This window comes from Tachysurus fulvidraco, chromosome 14 (assembly GCF_022655615.1).
Source record: "Tachysurus fulvidraco isolate hzauxx_2018 chromosome 14, HZAU_PFXX_2.0, whole genome shotgun sequence".
NCBI lineage: Eukaryota > Metazoa > Chordata > Actinopteri > Siluriformes > Bagridae > Tachysurus > Tachysurus fulvidraco.
In genome coordinates this window covers 18,380,054-18,405,194 of record NC_062531.1, presented here as the reverse complement: position 1 = coordinate 18,405,194, position 25,141 = coordinate 18,380,054, and the positions used below count along the sequence as shown (strand labels likewise).

At 36.4% G+C, this 25,141-nt stretch overlaps 1 protein-coding gene across 3 annotated transcripts in view; it reads right to left on the bottom strand.

Annotated features, from left to right (window-relative positions):
• Nucleotides 1–25,141, bottom strand: part of LOC113655954 (ERC protein 2) — a 197,390-nt gene that overhangs the window by 48,867 nt on the left and 123,382 nt on the right. For all 3 annotated transcript variants that reach the window (XM_027166833.2, XM_047822836.1, XM_027166834.2), the window contains 3 exons: nt 16,928–17,075; nt 9,146–9,319; nt 2,526–2,596 (listed from right to left, as the gene is read on the bottom strand). In XM_027166833.2, the coding sequence (XP_027022634.2) occupies nt 2,570–2,596; nt 9,146–9,319; nt 16,928–17,075 (349 nt within the window). In that variant the 3' untranslated portion in view covers nt 2,526–2,569. The remainder of the gene's footprint in view (nt 1–2,525; nt 2,597–9,145; nt 9,320–16,927; nt 17,076–25,141) is intronic.

Here is a 25,141-nt window from a genome sequence, read left to right as displayed (position 1 = left end):
AAGCTGTATTATTAAGTGTATGCAAGCTTTCTCAATAACCACGCAGTACACCGTCATGTCCAACGCACATGGTGAACATCCATTTATTATTTTCCCAAAACACCTCACGCTCTCCCTTGCATTATGGGTAATGCAGTCTCTATTGTTACAGAAGCTACTATGAATTAGTCAGTAATTTCATTCATATCCATAAGTAAAGATGTTGTTCAAAGTGCTGAAGAAACATCAAAATCCACCAAGAGATCCTGGGAATTTTAAAGGGTTAATTTGATTCTTATCTCTATACAGACCTAGAGGATATATGACCACCTCTATCTGAGCCCAGATGACCATTAAACAAAACCACAAACAAAACAAATTTTCTGTAATCATAAAGTGACACCTAAACCTTTCTGGAGGAAGCATGAAATGACGAGGAACAGTGGGCTCATGGCTTGAAAGAGAGCCATGCTTTGGCACACTCTGCTGTCTATGAGTTTTAGGTTGCTACTTTTTGTCTTAAATAGCAAAGCTTCTATAAAAAAAGACTGCAAAGATTGCTAACACATTTGCAATTTTTCTGTCTCATTACTCGCCCTTTTCTTAAATCCATTACTACCACGCACAAAGGAGCTTGTTGTACATTACAGCACATCAAGCAGCAATTACACACATGCACAAAAACATGTAGAGCATAAACACTCTACATAAAAACACACATAGCTATGTATACATTCAAAAACAGCATATAACAGTAAAATAGCCTATGCACAACGATTTGCTGCTACTTTCACTCACTCACCATATTCGTAAGTAACGACAAGTTACCTCTAGGATCACTCTAATCTAATTCATTACGTAGAAAACTGCACCAAAAAATCCAACAATTAACTAAAATTCTCTCCTGCGATACATTCATTTGAATAAAAAATGAACATGAAACTTACACTGTAGGTGCTTCTGATCATGAGCTTATAATAAACTCAAATTCTATGGTGTACTAGTGATTCTGTAGTATTTACATTTGTGATATTTGCATCTGACTATTCGAGAAATAATCTAAAACAACTAGCATGGCTGTTTAAATTACACTAGCAAATATTCCAGGAAAATTTAATTCAATTAACACACTCTTGGATCTGAAACTGAATCATAAACAAGTAGACTTGGGGAAACAATTAAATTAATTAGATCCCGATGGGAACGTTGGGCAGCAATATTCCTGATTTTTTATTTTTTTTTTTAAAATCTAATTTTTCCTCTGTGATTATTAACATCAGATGCTGTGTATTTCTGGTGTTCAAGTACCGATGTCACATTTGATAATTTGCTCGGACATCCTTTACAAATACAGTATTGTCTCTTTTCTGCTTTGTTTTGTGTTTGTGTCTCTCCTCAGGAAAAACATTCCTCTTTCATTAGGGAGGCCAGGAAGCCAAACAAAAAAAAATCTGTGAAAGCAACCTGAAACCGACCAGTCAAAGCTGAGCACATACTTTTTAACTTTATGTCTACTCTGCTAATTAAGTTTTATGAAGGAACCATGCTTGAAAAAAGTATGAAACAAAATGTCATTGCTTGTGTGAAGCATAGAAAAAAACCTCAAACACTCGAGCAGACGTTGTGTCAATATGGTGCAAGCACCCACACATGTGCGCGCACACACACACAAGCACACGCACACAGAGTGAGGAAATCCAGGCAGTGAGATGAGTTATGCTGATAAGAGTAAAGTAAAGCAGTGGAATACAAATCTGCTGGATTATGGGACTTGAGGGTGGATGAGAGGTAGAGGGTTTCGATTACCACAAATCCTGTGCGTGTGTATGCACTTGTGTGCCTCTAAGTGTGTATGTATGACTGCAAAGCCAGACTTCCTGACCATTTGCTGTATTGAAAGTATTGTTAGAGAAATCCAGAGGCTCGGATACCTCTCAAACAGGGAAAATTTTGACACTGTGAATGTCAATGTTTAGACAATATTAAAATATGAGCCAATTGTTGCACCTATTTGCATTCATACATTGCATACGGTCTATAAAATCTGACTGTCATACAGACACAAATAAATGATCCTATAAAGTCTAACGTTCTTCATTTAATGTATTCAGACTAACCATAAAAATACCCGAAGCCTTCTAATTAATACATATACACACATGTACATACACACTCACTATACTGTAGGTAGGCTGAGCTGTTAAATTTTACAGGTGTGTATGTGTGTGGGGGAACAAGTTTTCTGGTTCTTCTCACATTGTCATTTTAACAAGGTATAAGCTGTAAAAAAGTTGATAGTCTGGGGAAAGAGCACATGTAGTGAACTTTGTGGCTTAACAGTAATTCCAGTTTTACTTAAACACTAGCTTGGTTCCATTTCACACAGCATTTTTTTTTTCTAATTTAAGTACTATTGAGAGTTTAACATTTCCTGAATAAACCTCGCCTTATTTTAGCTAGCCCTCCGGGGCCAATTCAATTACGAGCAAAGCAGAACAAGCAGTGCAAAAAAAATGACGAGATTGATCATGCTCATTATCACTCACCCTTTTGAACTGAACAGGAGCAGCAGTCCAGGCCGTACCAATAATCATGCCCAAATGCCTTCTTCGTCATCCTAAAAGAAAAAAAAAAGAAGAAGAATTTAGTAGCTCGTTGTCAATAGGAATACTTAATAATAAAATAGTCAGAGTGGTTCAAAAGGCTTAGTCTTGTGCCAAGGAATCATTCATTCATCTTCAGCAATGACTTCATCCTGTTCTGCTGGAGGATCCAGAGCCTTTCCAAAGAAAACCATGCATGAGGTAGGAATAAACTCTGGAGAGGATGACAGTCCATTGCAAGGCACCATGAACACACCTAGAAGTACACTTAGTAGCATCATTTGAGAGGTAAGAGGAAACCAGAGAACGCAGAGGAAACCTAAACATATTTCCAGCTACACTGCAACCTCACAGCTCCAGCATCATTTCAGTCTTACTCTTAGGTTGCTTTCTGTGTGGCGTTTCACATATTTTTCTTGTGTCTGTGTGTGTGGTTCTCTGGTTTCTTCCAAACTTCTAAGAATCAATGGCTTGGGTATGCAAAATTGCTCCTGTAAATGAGTATGCATGACACCCTGTGATGTACTGGTGTTACTGGAATTAACTCCAAAGACAGGCACCAATGTGTCCATGCACCAGGATTAAGCAGATTAAGTGGTTGCTAAAGATGAAAGAATGAGAGAATGATTGAATGAATGACTGAAAGAATGCAAATTTCTCAATCTGACAAAAGTTTCACGGTTATTAAATAATAAGTACAGATCTTGCTAATGGAGTCAGACATTTGGACAGTACAGTACATGACTTAATAGCTCATGTGTCAGGTATGTTGAAGCCTTTACTGTATATTTTAAAGTAGGGAATTTTTTTTTCTTTAAAAAGTGAGAGAAAACAGAGAAGATTAATGAAATATATTTGATATGGGCTATCATTAATCACTGATTATTGTTTTGTACTGGGGAGGTGTGTCGCAGAAAGCCAGATCAGAGTGAACAGCCAGCACTGTCACACACACACACACACACACACACACACACACACACACACACACACACACACACACACACACACACACACACACACACACACACACACACACACACATTTCAGCTTTAACCCAATATAGGTTTGCTTTCACAATCTTGATATGTATGATCATATTAACAAATACATTTCTTGAAGCAAAATAGTATTTTCTGCAAAATCTTGCATTCACTGTTGCATACATTCTGTGAACCAATAGAGTACACTGAAATGCAAAACTAGAGATGCAATATTTTCTTTAAATACACACTGGTGATTTTACTTGCACTGATGGGAAAAAAGGTATTAAGTATAAATCCATTATGCATTCACAGTATTTAAATCATTTAGCATTTGAGATGTTCTTGGATCTGCTCTATCCATCACTAACCTCATTTTTGTCATTAGGGGATTTGTGTCATAATGGATTATCCTTGTTGACAGCCTGAGTGCTCATTATAGAATTCAACTCAATAAAGCAATCTGGCCGGCTCGTAAATCATAACTTATTCATTTCCAATATTAGCTGATAGACATGGCCAAAAATGCTGGTGGTTATGGAAACAGTTATATACTCTTTCTCTCTCTCTCTCTGTGTGTGTGTGTGTGTGTGTGTGTGTGTGTGTGTGTGTGTGTGTGTGTGTGTGTGTGTGTGTGTGTGTGTGTGTGTGTGTGTGTGTGTGTGTGTGTGTGTGTAGTTGGGTGGTGGTGGGGGTTTGTTTGCAATGGCTATGAGACTAGATCCATCTGACAGCCTTGGCCAAGCAGTGGTTTCCAGTTCTTTGTCCTCATTAATCACCCACTCTTTCCTTCTTCCACTCTTATTGAGAAGAAAACAGAGTGATTAATCATGCTCAGTCAAAGAAGGTAGATAAAGGAGCGATGGGGATGAGTGTGTTTAAACAAAAAATAACAGTCACACCTCAGGAGCTTGGCTCTAACCTATGATGAACTTCCCAACAAAGGTCAGGGGGTCACATATGGAGACAAGAAGGTAGCAATGTGAGAGAAATTGATGATGTGTGATAAATAAAGACTTTAATAAGATGTATTTGCTAAAATGCACACATGCATCCCAGGACCAAATATAACTCCTTTAAAACTCTTTCCTTTCCAGTAAACTACTGAATTTACCTTATATTCATGTAGCTGTTCTTTCCCAGAATGTTTGCCATGTCACTCACTCTACCAATCCATTATGCACTATTCCCATCTGTACTTTTATGGTCTTACTGTAAAACATGACCTGACCAGACTTTTACAAGCTTGTCTGTTATTCCCCGTACCTTTAACAAGATCTCCATGTTTTCATCATAGCACACGTTTCTAGCTGTTCTCCTCTCGAACAGCTGAGAGAACATGCTGTAAGTTTTACCAAACTGACAGAAAGTCTATCAAACCCGTTTGCTATTAAACACATTGAAATTTTAGTTGGTGAAGAAATATTCATGTATGTTAATACTATTCGTTAAAAAAAAAACACTAGATAAAGCAAAGTAAACTATATAAAGCAGATTCAGGAAAATAAGCAATAAATACATGCTATTCACTACTGTATGTGATGGGTGTTATTGTATCTAACAAGTAAGAGATGTTGCATAGTTTTGCGATTCGATTACAACAAGTTTTATTTTGGGATAGTGAAATGGTGATATCAAACCCTTTACTTCTCTTTGAGACTCCCAAAGTACCTGTTTATGTACAATTTAAGGGCATAACCTTCAACCACTAAAATTCTATCCAAACAGAAGTAAAAATTGATCAGTCATCAATGAGAAATTAACATTGAAATTGTCTGACAATGTGACAGCGAAGTGGTAAAAAACTCCAGACAGGTCACTGTGCAAAATCCCAGTCCATAGATGTGTGTGTCTTTGTAAAAGTTTGTGCAATTACCCTTATTTGTGGTCAGTGCAAACCTCAAAGATAATCAAAATTCACTGTTGTGGTCTCACACATTTCCATCACAGTGAGTAGCTTTAAATGAAAATAGAAATAAGATGTTTTAAGCTTTTATGGACATGCATTGTTGTCTTTATTTCAATATAAAAACTGTGTACTGTTAAGAAACTGGTAATATGGGAGATAACTGCTTCCATATATCTACAATTCATGGATAGTAAATTTGGAAACAATCATAAAGAAAAAATGGATAAAATAGCATTGAAATAATCTAATTGAACTGTTACCCAAGTAACCAATTGTTCAAAACAGTCAAATCAAATCAAAATATTATGCCTGCCAACATTGATTATGTTTTTCTCCATGGTTTCTTCATGGACTGCATCAAATAGCAGGTTTTATCCCACCCAAAACCAATCTCTAACACAGTTTCAGTTTAAAATAGTGTATAACCTGCATCTATCTCAGCTCTGAAAGGTAGTATGGGATCTGTGTAACAAAGGATGGAAAAAAACAACCTTTTAATGTATGAAATAATTTGGGCACATCATTTCTTTTTAATTTCTTGAATTCTCTAATCAGAAGCAAGGTCAGAAGGATGGCCATGAGACTAAAACCCCAAATGAACCTCTTATAAATGTTGGCAAATACTAAGCCTACTTGATTTTCCAAGGGTTGAGGCCAGAAATTCAGAAATGTGACCCTGGCTTTGTACATCTATAATTTAGTCAAGTCAGGTTATTGAAGGTTTGGTGGAATTCACAAACTTGCAGTTTGATGTAGTTATACCTACAGCTTTGTAAGAACATGTTTTATCTGCCTTTTCTGAGGCTTTTATTGTATAAAACCATAGAGAGATCATGGTGTACCACATTGCTGTGTTATATTAGGTGATATCTATTTGACGGTGTCTCGCTGCGACTCGATACTTGTAATGAGTCTGGTCTAAGATTTGAATGTAGTAATTGTATCAGTCCATCAAGCCTTCCTCTTATACTGTACATGTAGTTCCACTTTGCCTTGCATGATGTTTTTCTCCAGTAGCATTCCTTTCTAAATTGATGTGTCTGAAGTAAATGAAAGTCAGTTGTGTCATCTGAGCTTCCAGTGACGTCTTTAATTTGCTCTGCAGCAATACCTACATATTTGGCAAATGCAAGATTTCTTGCCAGCACCACATTTCAAAGCCATTCATTTTCTTCCTGTCCATCTTTTTCCCTCTATATGACATTTTGGCAAATAATCTTTTCCAGAGTGACTTACTGTACAAACGTGCTTTGAAGTTGCTATCAGTGAAGATATTTTGATGCTGGTCCATTGGGTCATGGATTAAGACTGAGAAGATCGTGTCTTGAACTAGTCCTTCTAACTAGTCTAAGCTCTTTAAGATGATTTTGTCCAGATCATTTTCTTGTCAGATTTCATCACTGCTTATCACTTCTTTATTGTTCATTAATCCATGAAGACTGAAAATTGTTACAACCCCGGCTTCAAGATTTGTTGTTTGAGGTTAATAAACAAATGTCTCAAATCATCTTTGCTTTTAGCTAGTATAGTTGTATCATCAGCATCGCAAAGACTGCTGAAGTCTCACCTCATTAACAAAGACCTTCTCCATAAACAAGTGGTTGTACCAAGAGCAAAGGGTCAAAATTTCAGTTAAGACAGAATAAAAATGGTGTTCAGGACTCCAATATTTTAAGTCTTTGCAATGATTATGCAACCTCAACTGGTAAATATACAACCCACAGCAGGAAGTGAACCCAAATAATGGAGTTGTTTCAGTATTCAGTATAATACGTCAGGAAGGATAACATTCTGAGCTGGTATGACATTTATATTGAATTACAATTAAAAATGTAGGAAATAGAATAAAAAAAAATGCCTTACCTACAAAATGAAAGTATAAAACTGTACTTTAGCTTTTTATTTAAAGGAAACCAATGACCAAATTATTCGTGTATATAATTTTTTGTGGATTTTGTGTTCATGATTAAACATAGTGAAACATGAGTTATTCTCAAGCAACTAGTTATAATAAGCAAGATTTCCTGATGTCAAGCAAAAACTTAAAGGCTTGTCAAGTTAATGACCTGGTTTATGACTATTAATATCATATATATATATATATATATATATATATATATATATATATATATATATATATATATATATATATATAATGTCAGAAAAAATCAGATAACTGGTACAAGCCTACTGGCAGGTACTCTCAGATTATGTTGGCAAAGCTTTTTTAAAAACCTGCCCCCTTTCTTGTACAGTTGAACCAAAAATCACTGAAAAAAATCATGTCTTTTTAATACAATAATGTCATTCATGCATTTGTGTTCACCAAAGTATTGAAAAAGAATGTTTTTAAAAAAAATAGAGAGAGGTATTATAGCTTAAGTGTGTTTGAAAGCAAAGCCTTATCTGTGTGTGGGCTAAGGGGATTTCCCTTGTGATAGTGGCTTCCTAACTGCTATAAATCTTACTGTTATTACTGTATTACAGCTGATGGAAGTGAGAATGTGTGTGTGTGTGTGTGTGTGTGTGTGTGTGTGTGTGTGTGTGTGTGTGTGTGTGTGTGTGTGTGTGTGTGTGTGTGTGTGATTGAGTGTGTCTGTGTATATATATGCATGAAACAGTGAGAAAGAGTTTGGAATTAATCTTTCTCCCTCTTGATATGATTATGAGCTATCAGGTACTGTATCTGGAATATAGCCTTCACACAGCACACATATACACACTATCCACAATATATATATATATATATTTATATTATATATATATTTTTTTTTTTACAAATGAATCATCAGTTCTTCTTACACACTGTTTCTGTATGTGTTTTTCCATATATCGAAATGTGCACACAGAAAACTTTGATGATCAGTGTGAATTAAAACATTTCTACTTAGTGAGGCGTTTAAAATAGCATCTCTAACAGTGATAGTAGAACCTTCTTTGGCTCTGTGGAATAAAAGACCTCTGTATTTCACACAAATGCATACGTAAAAAACTTTAAAGGAAACACCTTGAACTCCAATGAATTTCTGTTTAGCTTTCTGTTTACAAAGCCAGACTTATATTTGTATGCATGTGTGTCTGTGTGTGTGTTCGTGTGTGTGTGAGAGAAAGATTTAGACTGCATTTCCTGTAAGCATTATTTAAAAAAAATATCACTCTGATATCAATAACACCCACATGGCAAGAATTTTCAGAAACTGTTTGCAATCGAATAATCAAGGGAAACTTCCCCTCGCTTTCCTTTGGTCATTTATGGGCAAATTCTGCTGCTTGTGAAAGAATTCAGAGCTGATTTAATCTACGGCACACTTTCATCAAAATTGCAAAGTAATGGCAGAGCAACAGCAATTGTAGTCAGTTACTGGAACTGCGTCCCTATTCACTGGCAGAATGGGAGAATTCAGGTCTAGTCAAGTCTGGTTACAAACTCAGGGCACAGGCTAATAAACCATCTAGAGATCTACTCTCAGTGTAGCAACTGCACATTAATCTGCCAAGCAAAGGCCTAGGGCCATGCAAGGAAAAAGAATAACAATGACATCAATGGGTATTTCTCTGTTTATTCCAAGTTTTTGTTTTTTAGAATAAAATTAAACAGAGATTCTGTCCATAACCACATCCTATGTAATAAAATGTGTACAAAATAACACAAATTAGCAGTGATGTTTTACCTGCTCAGGTTGCTCAGGTTGGTCAGGTTCAGGATTGCTGTGAGTGGACAGCCCTCTTGATGATCTGTGATAATGAGTGTGTTCAGGTTGACCGTGGTGTGTGTGATGAGGATGATGGGTATAAAAGTGACCGTCTTCATAATTCTCAGCAATGAGCTTCATCCTACTTTGGGTCTGAAAAAGAGAAAGTTTAAACACATTTAAACTATTAACAAAGTGCCAAGACAGACAAACAAACAAGATTAAAAAAACAAAAACAAATAAAATACATAAATACTTCAAGGCAGTATTTTAAGGGGACATTATAATAAGATTTTGTCATTACATTACTGTATAGTAATCATTAAATTGTATTTTTCCCCACAATTATGTTATTTATTAATAAACAATCTACATTTAATCTGTTTATAGTTGTGTTTAATGTTGCAGAACATATACATTGTGTGTCATTCAGTATATATTTCAGATTATGATCAAAACTGACAAGTAATATATGCAAAAGTTGACAGGCTTTAATAACAAGGTTTTAACGTGGAGTAGAAGTCAGAGTTTGAGGTGATGTCATACATTCTCACCCAATGCCACGTGAAAATAAACATAATGAAGTATTTGACATAAAATAACTACTTACTACAGTGTATATTTAATTATGTTCTGACCTTCATGCACCATCAAGAAACAATGTTAAGGTATGGAGAGTGGATAGGGTAAGAGATAGCAATCAAACATTTAATCCTTAAACTCCCAGGTTATTATGTAAATTACAATAAAGAATATTATTTGTTGAAATATCCATTAACTACAGTCAACTTATAACAAAAAAGGTAGTCAGGAAAGTATAAGCTTCCTCTCAAATAATGTTCTGTTCCCTATCCTCACCACCTGGGGTCACTCAGTAAGGAAATCTAGCAACCGATTAGAAAGTACTACAAGAGCAAACTCTCTTAAAGTCTTACTGCCTAGTTGGTTAGGAACTACTAATTAATACGGAGGCTATAGCAGCAAATCATATGTTAATACAGTGTTCTATTAAGATCCCTTATTGAGATATATATACACAAAAATGTTCACACACAAGGTAAAGTGCCTTTAGTATACTTGTGCAGATATGCTTATATAGAAACACTGTCATCTAGATTTGCATACAAATGCAGGTCAGATATACTACTCAAGCCAAATAAGACAAATTAATGTGGCAGAGCAATAAATTGTGCAAATCTCTGGGCTATTATTAATTTGTACAAGGAGCCTGCAGGGGGTCACGCAAGTGCTCAAGTTATGTGATTTGTAGTTAATTGATTTTTTGAATTTTGGGAATGGTGGATCAGGATTGAAATGTGACAGAACAGAAAACACCCACCTCTCCTCAATCCAAATGCTCTATGATGTTCCTTATGAAGTTTTCCTCTAGGGACAGGGGCTGCATGACCAGGGTGGGGTCTATGATTTGGATGGTAGTTAGATTAAATTCCCACCACTGCCAAGCATTGCTGAGCTTTTCAGATGTATAATTGCAAAGCTCTCAGCGATTAAAGTTTAGGATTAGGATGTCTTCCAAATGCTATAAATGCTTGCACCCAAACACCATTCCTTGGCTCTTTTTCCCTTCCAAAGAATTTAAGAATGGAACTCCTTGTGTAGGCTGGCTGTCATTTTAGATTCACTGGTGTTGGAGGTATGTCAGCTGGAAAGGACATACAGTAAGACTAGTTTCAGAAATGATGCTAGGAAGCTGGATGACATGCAGTATTAGATGGGTGGCTAGAGCTTGTATGTTACCTCCCTGAATAGGTGAATAACCTTAAAGTGACATGTTAGTCCATTACTTTCTTGCAACCTCCCTGGCAGAGATCTCTGACTCAATCTATCTGTTCAAAGTGGTGAAGCAGAATAATTTGCTTGATCAGCTTGATTTGGTTATCAGAGTCTTTGTGAAGTAGTCTATGATTGTTATCATGTTTTGTGAAAGCTCAAACCCTAGCACTGCCAAACTGCATCTGTTGAGCCCTTGAGCAAATTCCTTGAATGTCATCTGTTCAGTTCAATTGTTAGTCACTTTAGATAAAAGCATCTGCCAAATAAATAAAGGAAGAGATCTGTGCTGGAATCAAAAGCTAAATTGGACAGTGATCAAAGGAGAATAGGTAGTGGCAGAAAGCCACCAGCTAAAAAATTTGTGTAGACATAGAGCTTGACTTGCCAGAAATATTGAATATGGCCCAACAGAGTTCCTCACTAGTATTTTATCTGAATAGCTAATGTTTTTGAACACTAGTGGATAGTGCATGGAAACTGATGCATTGATCCAAGGAATGAGGTTGTTATGGGGCTTTAGTTTCAGGCAATGGAGATGTTGCATAATTTGCTCTAGTGTTTTTTAGTTTACTTTCCTGGAGATGCTTGTGATGAAACAGAACTTTGGATTCGGTGTATTCTTATTTGGAGGATGCAAGGTAAACTTTTGAAAGGAACTCTGCTTTGGTATTCTTGGAGCCTGATCTGGAGGAATTGTCCATCTTGTGTGATAAATCTAGTCAAGTGGTCTTTTTTGAGTACTCTAGGTTTTCGTTATCTGTTTCTGATTATTATGCAGTTTCTATTAAAAATAAAAGATCAGGAACATGGTCAAGTATTGCCTAAAAGTAGATCGATGGCACAGCAATATGGTCATTGAGAAGGGAAAACACGGGTGTTCTTAAGCCTGAAACCATTCTGAACATTTATAAAGACTTATAAATACACACAGTGTTTTGTTTTGTTTGTTTTTATTTATTGGAATTCTATGGAATTGCAGTCAGGGTTAGTGTGAAATACAATGTGAACTGTAGGGTTTATTCCATAGAAGTCTGAGGGCAGATGGGTACTTGTAAAATGCAGTAATGAGGTGGAGTTTCTTCACATGTCATTCCTTTGCATGCAGTTAACTTGAAGATATCACCTTAACTGAAGCTAAGAATTCCAAATCCAGTTTCAGCATTTCAGTACAAGTTGTAATAAGTGCTTTTAGGTATGTCTGATGGAGGGAAAGAGAGAATGATCAAAATCACTCTTGAGTATGGACAAGAGAGAGAAGAGCATGATCCCATAAAGGAACTACTTATCAAAATTTTCTGAAAATGTTAGAGCTTGTTGTGTATGGGGCTGCATAGTCGCAGACCTTTCAAAGTGCCCATCCCTACTCCTGTATACCCCTGAAAGCACTTACAATGGGCATGTGAGTATCAGAATTTGATGTGCAAATATGGAGCAAAAGAATGTGACAATTTTTTTTTATTATTAAATCATGTGGATAGCTAAGTAAGTGCATGGCATGTATGGGGACACCAGGAGGCACTATGGGCAGAAGGCAAGTCGGCAGTTTGATGCTTTTGTTAACCCTAACATTAATGTGAATGTTACACTGACACCTACCACCTACCTAAACATTGATGCAGAACAAGTACATCCCTTCTGGGCAACAGTATTCCCTAATTGGTGTGGCCTCTTTCATCAAGATAATGTGTTCTGCCACACTGCAAAAATTGTACAGGAATGGTCTGAGAAACATTACAGCAATTTGAAGGTGTTGATTTCCTCCAAATTCCTCAATGTCTTGGTGCCAGATACCACAGCACACCTTCAGAGTTCTTGTGTAGTCCATTTTTCAATGAATCAGAGCTATTTTGGCAGTACAATGAAGAACAACACAATAGTAAGCATGTGTAAGGCTGACCAGTGTATTTGTCACATAAAACTAATACCTGCCAAACTAATAAATCCAAATAATACATGCAAGTGAAAGGTAGATTAAGCATGATTGGCCACTTCAATTGAAATAAATATATAATATAATTTCATGTCATTTGTGTAGTCACAATTACGTGTATGTAATGTGTACATATGTGTTATGTATCAGTTCCAATGGTTAACTGATATTGCAATTTATAGTTCTATAACTTAACTAAGGAATGGCTTTAATCAGTGTAATACATGACGCAATGAATATAAATTAGAGTGACACCCTAACAAACAGTGTGAGAAAGTCTGGAAAATTAGCCTTGTCTCCTCAAGCCTCCGTACTCAACATATTCCCAAGTTCTTTTTCATGACCCCCATCAACAAGTAATATACCCCCACCTACCACCCCACCCCCAACCACACACACCGGGTACAGTTACAGCATTGCACTGGTGGCTATCGGAATACCACCTCCATCGTTTTCCTCCACATCAAAGCATGGAATTCCAAAGAGCATCCATCACACAGCAGCAACTGGCAGAAAACTGTAAATTCAGACTGATTTATGTGAACCCGCTTTGCAGGTAGTGGGAAAAATATTGTACACTGCATGTGTGCTCATAAATGCACAGTGACACCAAAGTGGTGCACAAAGTTAAAAGCAAAGTAAGTTTAGCACACATTTATTCCCTTTCTCAATTTATGTGGCTCTTTACAGATATTAATAATAATGTATAATAAATAAATTATAAATCATTATAATAAAAACTTATAAATGAAAACAGTCAATTTTTTTAAAATCTGGCTTGCAAAGGAATACTGTACCTGGGCACATTTTCGAGCATGTGTGTGTGTGTGTGTGTGTGTATGTGTGTGTGTGTGTGTGTGTGTGTGTGTGTGTGTGTGTGTGTGTGTGTGTGTGTGTGTGTGTGTGTGTGTGTGCTGAGGAGATGGCAATCTCCAGTATTTGACCTTGACGTGTTACTCAGGTCCTGGTCAAGATGTCTGTCATCATGTCTTCTAATGGCTGACACACTACACTATGAAGTGCAGATTGATGTGTGTGTGTGTGTGTGTGTGTGTGTGTGTGTGTGTGTGTGTGTGTGTGTGTGTGTGTGTGTGTGTGTGTGTGTGTGTGTGTGTGTGTGCACACTTTCACAGAAATAGAAAATGAGACCCACAGAAAATGGGCAAGAAACTTACAGTTATCTCACATCACACACAACAAGGAATTTGAGGAATTTTATGCACATAGTATAGGAAGGAAGAAATGTACAATTCCACAAATAAACAGAACTGTGGTTGCGGTGTGCAATGTATCTGGTTCGATTTTGAGTTTTGAAAATGTGTGATACACTTCTACAGTTTTCACCATGTGCATATTTGTACTTGATTAGGTTATAATCTGTTTATTATCTCTGTTGTGAAACTGTGTGGATGGGACATGGTCCTATGGCCGTATGTGCTTGATTTTACTATAGGTTTAATTATGGGAGGCTATGGCAAGTGCAAAATCAGTGTAGCTGCACTTGCCTATAGATCTCTCATTTTAGATGGAAAAAATGAGAATAGCAACTTTAACAGCCTGAATTTTTGTTTATTAAATATATTTGCTAAGTATCATGTACAATGAATATTAAATATTAATCTCAATAAAAGATACTTTGCCCTGTTTGTCTGTCTATTTCCATCTGCAGTCCTTTAGCCACACTTTAGCTTATTCTAAATTGGGCACATTATCATTAAAGGCAAGCACATTAATTAGCCCAAAACAGAAAAAATTATTATAGTAGTATGACTACTTAATATAGCAAATTAAAAGCACATTTAAATATACATACTGAGGACATACTGTCACTTTTGACAATCATACCTGCCAAAAAGTTTTCATAATAATAATAATAAAGTAATAATAAAAAATAATAAACAAACAAACAAATTATTATTATTATTATTATTATTATTATTATTATTATTATTATTATTATTATTAATAATAATAATAATAATAATAATAATAATAATAATAATAATAATAATAATAATAATAATAATAATAATAATGTACTGGATCAAGTATTATTTTATAAGCCAGTGAACATCAAAATAGTATTTCTCTATTATTACTTTCTTTCATTTTATTTTTGCTTTTATTGACAATTTTATATACAGCTGCAATTGACAGAAAGCAGAAAATATATTTATGCATTTTCTCTGCATTGTTTTACACTGCTTAAAGGTAAGTTATTATTTAAAGTTTTTTTGGTCTAAGAAACTCCTAGTTTATCAATTACAGACTCTTGTTCTCAAAATATTTCTGCAATCCCCAAGTTATGAACAACATTGCACATGATTTACACAACACAAATAGGTGTGTAAGCCTGAATGTCTGAATGTGAAGCACTTTCCCTGCATGAATATTGACATCTCGTATTTTTTTAACTTAGGTGGTTGACTCTGAAAATGGCTAACTGTTTCACTCAGTAATGCTATTTAAACACAATTTCATTAAACAGCATAACAAACACAACATGTCTGATCATGTTTTATTATTTTCTATGCTATTGTGCTGATTATATTTTAATAGATGATGGTCTGGCATTTCAGGTTTGTTGCCCCTGATTTTCTCCCTAATTTAGTCATCAATCAAGCAGCTCTTCCCTAATTTACCTCCCAGGGAGTGCAATGACTAAAACATGCTTCCTCCAAGGCATGTGAAGCCAGCCGACCGCTTCTCTTCGAACTGCTGCTCATGTAACATTGGGGGTGGCATAGCAGACTCTGCAGGAAAGGCTATCCACCCACTTCTTTGTGTATGAGCTAAAAGATTTCCATGATTGGCTAGTGTAACTGTGATTGTTAAAAGCCAGAAATTATGCCATCGCTCCCTAAGAGCAAAATGTTGGCTTTCTGGCCATGGATGGCTGTGGCATCATCAGGAATTGAGCAAACAATCTCTGAATAACAGGGTGAACGCAACAGGGTATATAACAGAGTAAACCTAAATGCATAAATGGATAACCATTTTTGCACTTTCACATTATTAATATTAACAACATTTGACAGACACCATTATCCAGAGTGGCTTCCATTTATCACATTTATACAGCTGAGTAGTTGAGGGTTAAGGGCCTTGCTCAGGGTCCAGGCATGGCAGCTTGATGGACTTGAACTCATAACCTTAGAATCAGTAGTCCAACATTACCACTGAGCTCCCACTTCCCACATGATTAGGGGAAAACTAATTATATTAAGCAAAACAGTCTAGTTTACAGTAATTACTGAGGGTTTAAGATTTACATTGTCAATCAGAACCACAGATTAAAAACAGCATGGATAAAATTAAAAGTATAACTGATATACTATATAAGTATTTTGTTAGAGCACTAGTTATTTTTAAGGAGCAGCTGTCTAATTGGATAAGACATATGTTGATAACTTCCACCTGAGATTCTTGTATTGCATCTGCTTACAGTTTCAGAGCCATGAGCAAACAGGCAAAGCATGTGTTTAACCTACAAATCCTTCCTCTTTTCCCAGAATTCAGCCTGAATCAGCCTCATTAGCAACGGCCACTAGCAATGCCACTGATGTGGTCTGATGTGACCTAAATGATTGATTACAACTTATTAAATCTATGTGAGTCAAGTAATCAAAGGACAAATCATAGCATAGCCTAAACACTAAGGCTGACTTAATAACAATGGAGTGTAATTAAACTGCTTACTAATCTGAAGAATGTCCTGGAGACCATCAACCACCCATTTGGAAATGCTATAAAAGTCCTAATGGTAATAAAAAACTGAGAGTATGAAAGTGTAGATGATGGTTCATTGGTTTCTGTGAATGTGTGAAATTTTGTGTGATAGCGCAAATAATCCAGATTCTACACACTGAATTTGTCAGGTAAAAAGTGAATATGAGCAATAGCACATGCCACAGGTTGCCATACACTCCAATTAATATAGACATTTTGAACCATGGAAAGATTCACTGCAAAATGTAAGTTATTTTTATTTGAGTGAGGAGTTTATTAAACATATAATTGATGTGATCGTTCATTACCTGCTGCTTGAGCTGGTACATGAGCCTGTCCTTTTCTCTTTTCAAGGACATCACCTCCTCTTGGCTTGTCTTCTTTTTAGTAGCAGAAAGTTCTAGCAGGGCTATGTTAGCATCCTTTTCGCTGATGGCTGCCAACAGGGCTTGTTGCCTGGTGGGAAATTGAGGATGATAAGGGTGGTTACGACCTACGGTAAGTCATTACATTAACAAAGGCCAGAGACAAACACACAATACAGTAAGCTGTGCACATATGTACACACAGGCACACAGCAGGGGAGAGTATCCAACCGGCAGGTGCGCTAAGATTGTTAGCATACCGAGGAACCGCACTATCCACAACCCCCTGCTACCTTCCCGTCATCACAGGGATTTTTGTCTAATGGCTGAGTGTTTGCCTGAGGTCAGACAGTGAATTGTCACCAATCTCCGCTTTGTCATTATACTTTGCAGACTAACTCATCTGTTTCGCCTTTGATACACACATACATACACACCTACGTTTTATGTTCCGGAAATGAGTTTAAGACTGAAGTAATCATGACTCAGATACAATGACTACAATGGGAACTAATACACAGCCCGGTCTGCACTTTTCTCAAGCATCACTACACACAGCTCATTCATACATTACATAGTTAGTATCATAAAATTACAATGATAAGTCATTTCTGGAAAACAATCTTTTATTCTTAGTAAATAAGAAACAAACCTTAAACTTTAAAATACTGGAAAACAGTGGGGGGAAAGGAATTGCTTGAAAAAACTCTTATTTGTTCTGTTTCTTCACTCTTCTTTTGCTTCTTTTGCTTATCATATGCTTATAATATCCTGAACCAGGAGTGCAACTTTCTGCCAAACCTTTTATCATCTCTTAAATATGACTGTTTCCAAACCAATGTATGTAAATCTAAATCAAGACATTAATGTAATCATTTTCTGTCACACCGACTTATTTTTCGGATTTTGTTACATTCCAGAATGTTTAGAAAAGTTTGCTGAGGTCATTGGGGATAATTATGTATTATTTCTTTATAATGCTTTTTGAATGATTAATTAAGAATGACATAAAACATATGCAATAAACCTACAAGCTAATATTTCCTACATTAATACAGGGTTTAGTTTAGTAAAGAAAAGAATTTCTAATGAATGTACAGAAATATGTTTTTTTTTTGCCGCTCAGTAAGGCAGTGTCTGGATAGGGCTACTGGAGCAAACCACTGAGGAATAAATAGTGTATCTCCAATTAATATAATTGTAATGAAGTATAATGTCTGCATATTGCAGAGTGATAATCAAAATCAGAAAGTGTAGCAACTTGTTTCTCAAAAGATGGAGAAAAAAAAGAAATATGCATTTACCATTTCCGATGTTCAAATGTTTTGGTATATTTTCAAGTTTTGTGTAGTTGCTGAGTTGTAGTTAAAGTAAGAATTTAGATTAAACCTGATAATATCCCAAAAAAAAATGAAACAAACAAACAAATAGACAAACAAAGAAACTGTGTTTCACTGTGTGATTTTTGTGTGTAAGGTCTATAAAAGCCTGCACAAATAGTATAGCATTTAACAAACAAAGCCTACTGAACTATGGTATTGACGTTTAATCAAAGCAACAGTTTTTGAAGGCCTTTAGTTTTTTCTTTTCACTGGTTTGTGTTTGTTTTTGTGTATTTGTGTGCATGCTAGAGGACAAATATGTGTTTAATTAAATTAATTACATAAAATATATTATAATTAAGCTCTGAAACCTTATTGTACACCCACAATGTACACCTGTTCTCCTCTTCTCTCTGACTAACGGACTCTAGGATGGCTTAGTGCTGAGATGAATTCTACTGCTCAGTTAATCAAAATTCCCCCAAACATTGAACAAGAGTATCGATTGAACAAGACCAGAGGTGTTGGGAGACGAAGTTGGTGGGAGCTACTTTAGCATGTGTTTGTTACAAGGCTAAAAAAAAAAGACACCACAAGAGAAAATGAGCATAGCATAACTGCTCCCTAGAGCTGGATTATGCTTTGCTCATACTGTTATGCTGTTAACGTATACCAGAGGCATCGTCTTTGCCAGTAGAGGCCTGGGTTGGGAAAAAGGGGCTTGTATACATTACTGTATCATGGAAAAGTCTAAATACAGGTGACTGGTGATCCACGGCTTTTTCTTTCTGCTTTTAGGCAGCGTATATGGGCAAGGAATGTAGTTCTATAAGTCTTATATTCATAACAACGTCATTGTGAGAGTCAGCAAATGGCGTGCCGTGACAACACAAGATATTGAACACACTGAACAAAAAGAGATAAGGGAAGGTGCAGTTTGGTCTAGCAAGGGGCAAATAAGGTTTAATCTTATAAAGGCAGAATCTTTTTTGCTTAGTTCAAGCAAAAGGAACTTGAGAATTGCCCTCATTGACTAAAAAAGTCCAGTTTGTCTTAGAAGTCCTTCAGTAAAGACACTTTATTTTAAGGGCCACCTGAAAGGGAGACTACTGTATGACTACTGTCTCTCATATGATTTGGTGTTAAAAATTGAATCAATGTCATGAAATAAAATGTCAAATTATTTCTACACTAAAATCATCCTATTTGACCATCAATGTCTGTATTTGTAATTTAATCCCTATGTGAGAAATATATAATATAATGTTTCTCATAGTTTGAATCTTATAAAATACCCCATCTTATTTTTCATGTACATTGTATGTTGATAAATATGCGAATAACAGGGATAGACAAACAAAAAGACAGACAGAAAGAGACAGACAGATACGCTGCTAGATAGTCATACATGCAGATGGGCAGATGGATGAAGATAGATTCATTCAGTTATTCATCTTCAGTAACTGTTTTATCCTGGTCAGAGTTACAGTGCCTATCTGAGGAATTATCCCTGTATAGAACCCCAATTCTGGTCTATTAACAATGCCAAGTGTGGTTAACACATTTGCCCTGCCAGACCTCTGGAAATCAACCCTCAGAAATCTGGCCTACTGTATGAGCTAGGAATGCTATGGAATATTCAATATTGTAAGCCTAGCAAAGCCAAAGATACTGGTTATGCAACAGCATTAGGTCACCACACATCACCTCTATGCTCCAACCCCTAAAAGACCAGTGTTTAGACTTAGTGTTTAAGTCTAGGCTGAAAATGTGTTTGTTTATTGTTGTTAATTTTTACAAAGACAAAGGCACAGATCTGGAGGGTTCATGGGAAATAACCAATGTTAATGACAACAACTGGATTCTGAGGATGGTCCCATATTTACAGCTTAAATATAAACATGAGTTCACTTTAGATGGTCACATAGAAACCATAAAGATGGCTGTGGATGTTCTTCCTTGGATAGCCTTAGGGTTACAATTGCTAAGAGCAGTTTTGCACTCAAGTCTCTGTTTTTTGTCAATGTTCATTAAACTGAATTGAATTGAATTAAATAAGCCCATAAACTTTGCTCACTGTGTAAGGTCATGATAATGTCAGCCACCGCAGTTCTTGAATCTCAGTGACTTGATGATATTAAACCTTAGCCATTGACTATCATGTGTTAAAGTTGTCAGATGTTATTCATGCCATGCAACCACAGGACTGGTTCATATCAGTGGATCTGATGCCTTTCATGTTGTTTATATTGCCCTAGAACACAACCGTTTTTATGACAGGCATAACAATACAACATTCGTAAGCCTCTCTCTAGTGACCAAAATAGTTGCTATATAGTCAGATGGGCAAGTCCCCTTTGTATGTTCCCACCACCCACCCCCTAGTGTGTGATCAGTACAATAACAGCCAGTTGAAATTGTCTTAATACTGATGAGACTCTTCAACACCTCTCTTTATGAGTTCTGTCAGCATTCCTATCCCAAACTTGACAAAGATGTGAGACATTATTGATTTTAGACCTCATTTGACCTTTTGCACTTACATATTTGCCCGCCTATCTGGAATCATCATTTATGGATCTGATCCAGTTTACCTAGTGAGCAAAAAGGTCCGGTGACGAAACATTTATATTCTCCTAACAACTAGGTTTTGCTTAATACAGCAGATTTGCTTAATACAGTAAAGTTTTGTGACCTCAGAATGTGAAATCAGGATTGGTTACTGGAGATTTACCTGAGTAACAAAATACAGACGCTGTTACACAGCACAGGCAAACTGCCTCCTGTCTGTTCTCAATCTTCACAAACAAATCCTCTAGTTACCTCACTGATCTGATATTCTAAAGTGATGGAAAAATGTTGCCCCACCATCCAGGTCACCTGCACTTGATTTTGACTCATCAGGACAAAATTCAAAGAATAGTGAGCAAGCACTCTGGGATACATGGTGAACCCAAAACTCTGTAGTACTAGGGCCTTGTATTTGGAGGCAGCTTCATGAATTGTGTACACTTCATCAACCAGATTATGGTGCACTCCCTGATACTGCTCAAAATCCTTTTCTTGGGGGTTGTTGGCAATAACCATGTGCAGAACATTGTGAAAGTGTTATAAAGCCAGTCATAAAGCCATACTGCTTACATTATATACTGTACATTTTCAGCATTCAAACTATTTTGAAATCCATTAAATCAAAGGTGTGATTTAAATACATAATATACATGCAATGGTGGTGGTTTTTAGTCTTTTTTATAATTAGTTCATAAGTATTACTTATATTCTGTAACAGCTTAACTGTAACAATGACTGAAAGAGCAGCTTGGGAGTCACCTCAGATCTAATATGCCGGCTTGCGCCAGTGAAAGCAAGACCACTTCCAGTTGATTAATACAGTGAAATCTGGCACTAGCAACCATGTGCATATAACATAGAGGCCAAGAAGCTCCTCTCTGATGGTGATTAGTGGTGTATTCCTATAGCTACAAACAGCAGTAGTTTGATTAGCTGATCCATATCACTACCCCAGTTTCAAACTGCAACAATTCTAATCATTGATACTGTGCTAATCACACCACCTTTTGGAGAGACAGGCCTAAATTGTTGCAGGGGTCTTACATCACAAATAATTGGAACAGTCACAGTACTGTATGTAGCCCAAAAACTAATTCAGTTTTGCATTCTTCATAAATCAAAGACAAACAAAGGTGATGATATGAAAGCTGACTGACTACAAGAAACAGAGATTTGGTACTGTAGGTCTTTGTTTGCCTTTGTTTTGCATAAATCCCTAGACTTTTAAATCATGTTTCAAAGGGTGAAAAACAATAATTAATGCCTCATAGAAAAACAGTATGTTTAGTATGTCAGCACTGGGAAGCAATCTAAAGTAAATTAAATACAACTAGGATAAGCGAAATTGCAATGCAAAACACACAGCATATCAATGCCTGAGGTATATGGGCTACAACAGCAGAAATCAGGTTCCATTCATTTCAGCCAAAAACAAGAATCTGAGGCTACAGCAGGCAAAGATTCAGAAACTGGACAGCACCTGGTTATTTTCCAGGCTCTAACTGCCCAGTTTCAGCTTTTCCCAATTCTAATGTTTGATTAGAATATAAACTCAAGTTCTTTGACCTGTATCCATATATTTTTTTGCATTGTGCTGCTGCATAAAATATGTCTTTCCTGATTCATGTTTTGTGTCACGCTCTCATTGATGTCAACTAACAGATGGTCTTGGGCAACAGGAGTTTGGGATAGGTCTTACTGGTCTTTGGGCCACTGAACATGAATCTAAGGCAGCAAATACCATCTGGGTTAAGAAATGTAGACATTGAGGACTGAAAGAACATGCATAGGATGATTTAAGGTTCTGAGCTGCACTAAATCACAGTAGTCCATTTCACATTGTTAGTTCTACACATCATGCTTGAGGAACTGATGTTTAAAATTTGTGTTATGATTTAGCTGAAATTATCTCTTAACTGAGCCAGCAAGAATAATTTAAAAAAAAAAAAAAAGGAAAGCGAAAGAGAGAGATGCAATCCAAATGTGTGTATATATATATATATATATATATATATATATATATATATATATATATATATATATATACACACATACATATGTAACTCAACATAAAAAATCCTTTTAAATATTACTGATCACTATTGCTATAAGAACTGCTCTACATTCAGCATGCTTTGCTATATGTTTTGTTATGCTGATACCATACTGAGGTTAATATGTTCTGTCTTGCGGTCATGAAGCAGGCCAAACATAAGAAACCCCAGTATTCCTTTATGACCCTTTGAACAACACTACACCACAACCCACAAAAAAGGATCCTTAGATATCATACTGTATGTTTGGCTAGCTGATTTAAAAAAAAAACAAAAAAAAAAAAAACAGAGTAACTAAACTGCGAGTGATGGCTGTGCATTTGTTATGTTAAGGTCCTTACAAGGACAAAGAGAAATTTGTACTTGTGTGTTGTTGTTTTTTATAATGTATACATTATATATTATAATAACATTTATAAAATCCATGTCTATTTTATTATTATTATAAATATTGTTGTTGGTTACATGGATACAATATTACATATTACACCCTAATACGTTTGAGTCTTGTCACCCAGTGACCATTGTGCACCCAGAGTGTGCACTCTGCTGGGGATTGATCTGCATGGACAGCCAGTGACCTATGGGGTTTCTGTGGATGGGGCTAGCTGGAGTCTGTCATACCTTCTTTGAACCACTGTTGTGTTCAGCCAGCTTTGTGGTCGGGTCTTCATGAGCAATCATTTGAAGACTTCGGCAGAAAGAAATAATGTTGGGTCTGTGGTGAACTCAGAACTTACTCTGACCTATTAGTTCACTCAATTACAATTTGTTGTAAGAAGGACATTATTTACATTTACATTATTTACTGTCCAGTGTCACCCAAATGAGGATGGGTTTCCATCTGAGTCTGGTTCTTCTCAAGTTTTCTTGATCATATCTTCACAGGGAGTTTTTAATTGCTGCCGTCACCTCCAGCTTGCTCATTAGGGATAGATGTTAGAGATATATTGTAACTTTTAATTTATCAGTTTATACATTTCTTTAAAGCTGCTTTGAGACAATGTGAATTGTTAAAAGCACTATACAAATAAATTGATCTGAATTGAATTGAATATGTGTATGCAGTAATCTATATTGTTTGCAATTCATATATTTGGATAAAACAAAAGCTAGTTTTGGACAAATAAGTAAGATCAGGCAATCTGAATCAAGCCTCTTCTTGTATCTACCAGAATGCACTGAAGTAACTCCTCCCTAAACCCAAAATAAACTCCCTTTTACATGAGAATGGTCATGTGTAAAATAAACTGTCTGCATTGCTAAATACATCATTATACCTGTCCTCCACACCCTAATTTGCCAGATGGGATTGTTGATGTCTTTAGATTTCATTACAATCAAATCCCCTGGCTATAGTGTTCATGCTGTCAGACTGCGCTTTGTACTGAGCCTTTGGTGGTTTTAGTGCTTAGTTCATCACTTAGCACACTAGGGTGATAATGTCAAGAGAACTAGGGGTTGATGTCACCGTGTTCTAATCCCACAAGCCCTCTGTGTAAGTAGCTGGCAGGAGATGAGGCTACTGGATTCAAACCACTGGACAACCTCCAGACAACATTCAGCTGGTTTCTGGATAAGATCAAAACAATCAAAAGCTCAGCTCTGGCTTCTACGAAAACCAGTTAAACCTTCGCCCTGCAGTCTGCTGTCTGAAGATCCACATAACCACAATGTGACAAAATTCAAAGCTAGTTTAGGGTAAAAAGTATGACATGTGGCTCCTACTACATTTTCCCAGGCTTCAAAGAATCATTAGGATTATATTAGTGACAGACACTTTAATACCGAGAGAAAGAAAGAATAGGAAAGTGTGCAGGTTAATTATTTTAAAGTGCTCCATCATGTTATGAAGGGCTAAAAGTGAGATTAACTGTAGAAAACTGTGTGTGCTTGAGATGAAAAATAGTGCCACTGCTTTATATTTTTCCAAAGCAGAGACAGCATGTGCCCAAACTTAGCTTTGCATTCCATACTGACAGACAAGTTAAAGAAACCCAGGCCTTCATGGGCGAGAGAGCTGGGAGTCCCTGCTGTAAACAGTGTGCTGAGTAATGCCCGTTACCTCACGCACACATACACACATGTACACATTCCCTGGCCTGTGTCTGCTGTGGTAAAATCGAATCAGGCAGATTCAGAGACACGTCTAAAGCCCGCTCTCTGATCCTCTTTAAATAGTGCACAAGTGATGGTAACATAAAACAACT